The sequence below is a fragment of the Octopus bimaculoides genome, chromosome 6 (genome assembly GCF_001194135.2).
Source record: "Octopus bimaculoides isolate UCB-OBI-ISO-001 chromosome 6, ASM119413v2, whole genome shotgun sequence".
Lineage (NCBI taxonomy): Eukaryota > Metazoa > Mollusca > Cephalopoda > Octopoda > Octopodidae > Octopus > Octopus bimaculoides.
This window is the reverse complement of record NC_068986.1, coordinates 114,895,376-114,901,493: the sequence shown is the minus strand read 5'-3', so window position 1 is coordinate 114,901,493 and position 6,118 is coordinate 114,895,376. Positions and strand designations below refer to the sequence as shown.

The 6,118-nt window shown below is 41.1% G+C and overlaps 1 protein-coding gene across 1 annotated transcript in view; it reads left to right on the top strand.

Annotated features, from left to right (window-relative positions):
* Nucleotides 1–6,118, top strand: part of LOC106872074 (polymerase delta-interacting protein 2) — a 20,600-nt gene that overhangs the window by 3,446 nt on the left and 11,036 nt on the right. Inside the window, exons 2-3 of the mRNA XM_014918928.2 lie at nucleotides 2,823–2,886; nucleotides 5,013–5,110. Of these exons, the coding sequence (XP_014774414.1) occupies nucleotides 2,823–2,886; nucleotides 5,013–5,110 (162 nt within the window). The remainder of the gene's footprint in view (nucleotides 1–2,822; nucleotides 2,887–5,012; nucleotides 5,111–6,118) is intronic.

The window sequence follows — 6,118 nt, the reverse complement described above, 5'->3', positions numbered from 1 at the left end:
AGCATCTCAACAGAAATACAGTAACGAAATGGTTAAGTCAAATGAAATCATTGTTGTGGCTGATGCCCAGTACTGCTTGACTGGCACCTGTGCTGGTGGCATGTAAAAGGCACCATTCAAGCGTGGTCGTTGCCAGTGCCACCTGACTGGCTCCCATGCTGGTGGCATGTAAAAAGCACCCACTACACTCTTGGAGTGGTTGGCATTAGGAAGGGCATCCAGCTATAGAAACCTTGCTAGGTCAGAATGGAGCCTGGTGCAGCCTCCTGACTTGCCAGTCCTCAGTCAAACCATCCAACCCATGCCAGCATGGAAAGCAGACGTTAAACGAGGATGATGATGCTGATCAGTTCTCTCCATTATACCACCTTGCAGTCCAGAAAACTTCAGGCCTTTGATCTCTCAATGCAGAACATGTGCAAACCTCTTACTTTCAGCTTTCCTCTTTGCTAAGTTTACCTGACATCTAGCTTCTCTTTTACTTACCTGATATTGCTTATTGCTGTTTGCTTCACTCCAGCCTTTCCATGTCTGTCTCTTAGCTTATGTGGCTTTATCTACAAGACTTTACCATCACCATGTCATCATGCTTTTGGTTGTAGCTTTGCACCAGCAACAAATCTGGTCTGTAGCCCTCAGCAGGGTCTCTTGGAACTTTCACTTATACTCTATATATATATATATATATATATATATATAGTATTAGGGAAAAGAACCAATTTTTTCTATATGTGACAGTGAATTTTCGTTGATGAGTTCATAAACCTTGATTCTTTTCCCTAAAACTATATATTTATGTATATTTTATACTGTGAAACTTAATTTAATTTTAATTTTTAATAAATTGATTTTAATTGAGTTTTTACCTGTAATTTTGGATTTTCTCCCTAATATTATTATTATATATATATGTGTGTATTCCTCTTGTTTCGTGTAGAATTTCTCTGAAACTGTAACTCTTTCAGCTTTTATATCTTTCTTTTCTAGATTTTTTTGTGTCCTTGTGTTCATCTAACTCTTACTAAAAAGTTAGTGGACACACAGAGTCATTAATCACTAGTTTGTGTTGAATCAGAGAAATTATTTGGCTTTTACTACCATCTGTCTACATCTTTCCTGGGGAGTATAAAGACTATCTAGCTTGTTTGTTTGTTTGCCTAATTTGTGGGTGATCAGGTGGCTGATTGGTTTCCTGATGTTAGTGTTGTGAAATCATTTGTGTCACAGAACTCCAGGAGCCTTGATCTATTTTCATTCCTCAAACCATAGCCATTATCTCTATCTGTGCCATAGAAGCTGTCTTAACGTTACACAACATGTCTCAAATCACCAGCCATTGTAATGAGGTCATTGTCACTCATTATCAAGACTGTCTGCAAGATAGTCTCTGCTGTTTGTCTGCCGGCCATGATTGTGGTACATATGCAGAGACATATTGCTGTTATGTTATCTATGATTAGCCTAAACAGGAGTGACTGTGTGCTAAGAGGCTTGCTTCCTAACTATATGGTTCTAGGTTCAGTCCCACTGCATGGGATCTTGCACAAGTGTCTTCTACTATAGCCTCGGGCTGACCAAAGCCTTGTGAGTGGATTTCGTAGACAGAAACTGAAAGAAGCCCGTCATATATATATGTATATGTATACGTGTGTCAGTCTCCCCACCATCACTTGACAACCGATTTTGGTGTGTTTATGTCCCTGTCACTTAGTGGTTTGGCAAAAGAAACCGATAGAATAAGTACTAGGCTTACAAAGAATAAGTCTTTGGGTCGATTTGTTCGACTAAAGGCGATGCTCCGGCATGGCCACAGTCAAATGACTGAAACAAGTAAAAGAATAAAACAATAAAAATTACTCTATCTCAGTTACCTTAGTTGTCCATTTCTCTTCCAACAATATCTACTCTGCTTCTAACCCATTCAGAAAATCTTCTACTGGCTGAGACTTTCTTCACAATATTGAAAAGCCTGGTGGTGTTGGAACTGTCTGATTCTATCTTGTCTCAGGAATCAATGTTAAAGCTCATGTGTGCATCCTTTTCTGAGGATTGTGGCATGACTAGATTGTTGTCATTGAACCAGAGTTTAACACTGATCCAGCACACCTATGACCGATATCATTCTAATCTCAACCATTTTCAAGGGTAAACAGGATGTCAGTTCCTTATGTAGTGTGTGATTTGAGACTTGGCTATTTCTAGAACACAAGAGAACACAGCTCTCTTCACAATCCAGGAATCCAGAATTTTGTGATTGTGAGTGCAACAGCCTGACCACAAGGCCATGCACCTTCACATCCTCTATCATCATCATCATCGTTTAACATCCGCTTTCCATGCTGGCATGGGTTGGACGGTTTGACAGCAGTCTGGAGAGCCAGTGGCTGCACCAGGCTCAATCTGACCTGGCAGAGTTTCTACAGCAGGATGCCCTTCCTAATGCCAACCACTCCGAGAGTGTAGTGGATGCTTTTTACATACCATCAGCACGAGGGCCAGTCAGGTGGTTCTGGCAACGACCACACTCACGCTCAAAAGGTTTTTTTTACGTGCTACCTGCACAGGAGCCACTCCGGTGGTACTGGCAACGACCACACTAGAATGTTGTTTTTCACGTGCCACCGGCACATGTGCCAGTAAGGGTTAGCCAGGTATTAAAATGAGAACCAAAATAATTTAGTTTCGGATGAATTTGACATCTCTTTTCCAATATTGGCATCAGTATGATGTCTGTGCAGAATAGTAAATCCCTGAATAGCTTTTGTAGTTAATGATGTATCTACCCCCAATTCATGCTGTATCACCTTGTTTGTCTTTTACAGGTTAGCTGAAGTTGGTGTTCTAGAGAGACCCCGGGAAAGAGGTCAAGCTTATGAAACTGGCCAGGTTTGTAGCCCTTCTGCTACTCGTCCTTATTTTCACTAACAGAGATTTAACTGTCATTGCTATTAAAGATGAACTCTGGTTTCTTCAGATGAATGAATGTTAAAGGAAAACCTACCAAGAAGATCTGTTTGAAGATCTACGTGTCATTACAGCTTAGGAATTATCAATAATGGTGAAAGAATTTGTTGGTTAGATCACTCCTGATTGAGCAAACTTATGATGGAAGGCATTCTGTGATCATCCCATCTCGTTAGGTGTACTTAATTTCATTTTACTATAATAATCAGGTTAGTTGTAGGGTATGATTTTAAAAGGATTTAGCTGCTCTTTCTAGAAAATTGAGTGGTTACATAAAGACTTCCTAGTCTCTGTACTCTAGAAAACACACCTGAGAAGTACATTCTGTACGTGGCCTGATCTAAAACTACCTGACAGATCTCTCATATAGTGTATACTGCATGACTGGCTCCCATGCTGGAGGCACCACTCGAGCATAGTCGATGCCAGTCCCTCTGGACTAGCTCCCATGCTGGTGACACATTAAGTACACCATACGAATGTGGTTGTTGCCAGTGCCACCTGACTGGCTCCTGTGCCGGTGGCATGCAAAAAGCACCATTCAAGCATGGTCAATGCCAGTACTGCCTGACTGGCCCTCATGCCGGTGGCACGTAAAAAGCACCCAGTACACTCTGCTGAGTGGTTGGCATTAGGAAGGGCATCCAGCAGTAGAAACCTTGCCAGATCAAATTGGAGCCTGGTGCAGCCTTCTAGCTCTCCAGACATCAGTTGAACCGTCCAACCCATGCCAGCATGGAAAGCGGACGTTAAACGATGATGATGATGATGATATAGTCTGTCTTGTATCGTTACTGTACTTCTACTGCTAATGGCAGTGATCATGAATCATCCTCTGCTAATGACATTGTGCTATAATCACCATTACTGTTGATGGCGTTCATAACACTGCTATATCATGGATATTTATAAATTGTGCTCATGTAGAGTCATTTATCATCATAATCATTTAACATCCGTAGTGGTTAAGAGCACTGGCTACTAACCCCAAGATTCCGAGTTTGATTCCAAGCAGTGGCCTGAATAATAATAATAATAATAATAATAACATCGAAAAATACCTTAGGAATGAGAACCCACGTTTGAAATTTCCCCAAGAGACCTGATGAAGGCTGGAGGGTATATCAGCCGAAACGTGTTAACAACAAACAAGATGAGGACAAATATCTGCCAAATGTAAATAATGTACATAATTCCTCATCTCTTAAATATAGAACTGTATCTCTCTAAATTGTCCTGAACTTGAAAGTCCTCCAGAAAAAATAGATCTCTGCTTTGTGGATGTCCAATACAGTTACTGCCTTACTAATCTGAAAGCTTGAATATTTACCTAGAAATGTTGCCCATCTATCAGAGGGAGATGGAGATGTTGTCTGTATATCATCAATCTTGGATTCATTCAGGGCTGCAGTTTGGATAAAGATATCAGTGGTGGCAAGTCATCCCTCATAAGGACTAGAATAGTATTATAAAGACATACGCGTGAGCTAATATGTGTCTGTCTGTACTATTATAAAGGTGTACATGTAAGCAGAGGAGGTGCAATGGCCCAGTAGTTAGGGCAGCAGACTCGCAGTTGTAGGATCACGGTTTTGATTCCCAGACCGGGTGTTGTGAGTGTTTATTGAGCGAAAACACCTAAAACTCCACGAGGCTCTGGCAGGGAGTGGTGGCGAACCCTTCTGTACTCTTCCACCACAACTTTCTCTCACTCTCTCTTCCCGGTCCTGTTCTACCTGTATTTAAAAGGAGCCAGCCTTGTCACACTCTGTGTCATGCTGAATCTCCCTGAGAACTACGTTAAGGGCACACGTGTCTGTGGAGTGCTCAGCCACTTACACATTAATTTCAGGAGCAGGCTGTTCTGTTGATTGGATCAACTGGAACCCTTGTCGTCGTAACCGACAGTGTCACAACATGTAAAGTGTGTGTGTGAGAGAGAGCTAGTTTGTGTCTTGCTATAAATCACCTGTCAAGTGTGTGTGTGTGTGTGAGCCAGTTTATGTGTCTTACTATAAATTACCCGTCATATATTGCTATATTTCCAGTTGTTTCTACATAAAGTTTTTGGTTACCGAGGTATTGTGCTCTTCCCATGGTTAGCCCGTGTCTATGATCGTGACATAGCAGCAAAATCGAAAGAGAAGTACGTAACTGCTTTATTTTATTTTATTTTTTATTTATGATGTATATGTGTAGGATTAGTGGTACCAGGCACCTGCCAAGTTATTAATTAACATTCAAACTACACTGTAATTAGTATCATAAATATCAATGATAACTAGTATCACTCAGAATTAGTGAGATCCCCAGAATCCAGAACAGGTTTCATGGCTTGTGGAATAAAAAAAAAAAAAAAAATCTGCAATTTCTACAAATGTTGAGCAGTGGGGTCAATGTAATCAGCTAGTCCCCCCTCCCCCTTGTTTCAGGCCTTGTGCCATTAGTAGAAAGGATTATATATGTGAGGCAGTAGGCTGCTTCACTTGCCATCACTTTCAAGTTTCCAGAATATTCTCTAGAAGACCCGTCCAATCATTCAAGTATGACAAAATAGACATTAAAATGATTGTGGTGGGTAACTACAGTCGATCTCTTGCTCACTATTTTCCTCTTATGTCTCCATCTCCTGCTCTCCTCCCTCCTTTCTTATTTCATACCTGACACTTACCCTCTCTCCTATTCACTGTAACATTCACACCACTGGAGTGACAAGGGTTAGCAATGGACTTGACCATTCTTACTCCCTCACCAACCTCACTTTTTGTTACTCCACCTCTCTTCCATCATGATACCTGTGTATTGAGGGATGGCTCTGGATCTAGCCATATTCAATACCTGCTGTCATCACTCTTCTGTTGCTGTCCATTATTCACTCTCTCTGTCTTTCCAACAACCATCTTTAATGCTATCCTTCACTCTTTGTTGATATGCACCACTCTCCCTTACTTCATAACTCCTCCTTCCAACACCACCTCCCCCTATTACTCCCTCCTCCTCTCACTTCACTCATTCATGTTTTCCTATTCAATCTCCTTACCAACAACCATCATGTAGCTATGTATCATTGTCTCTTTGCCTATGTCTATTACTCTGTTTCTCTTATCATACTCATATTTATGCTCTCTCTCTGTCTCTCTCTCTCTCTCTCTCC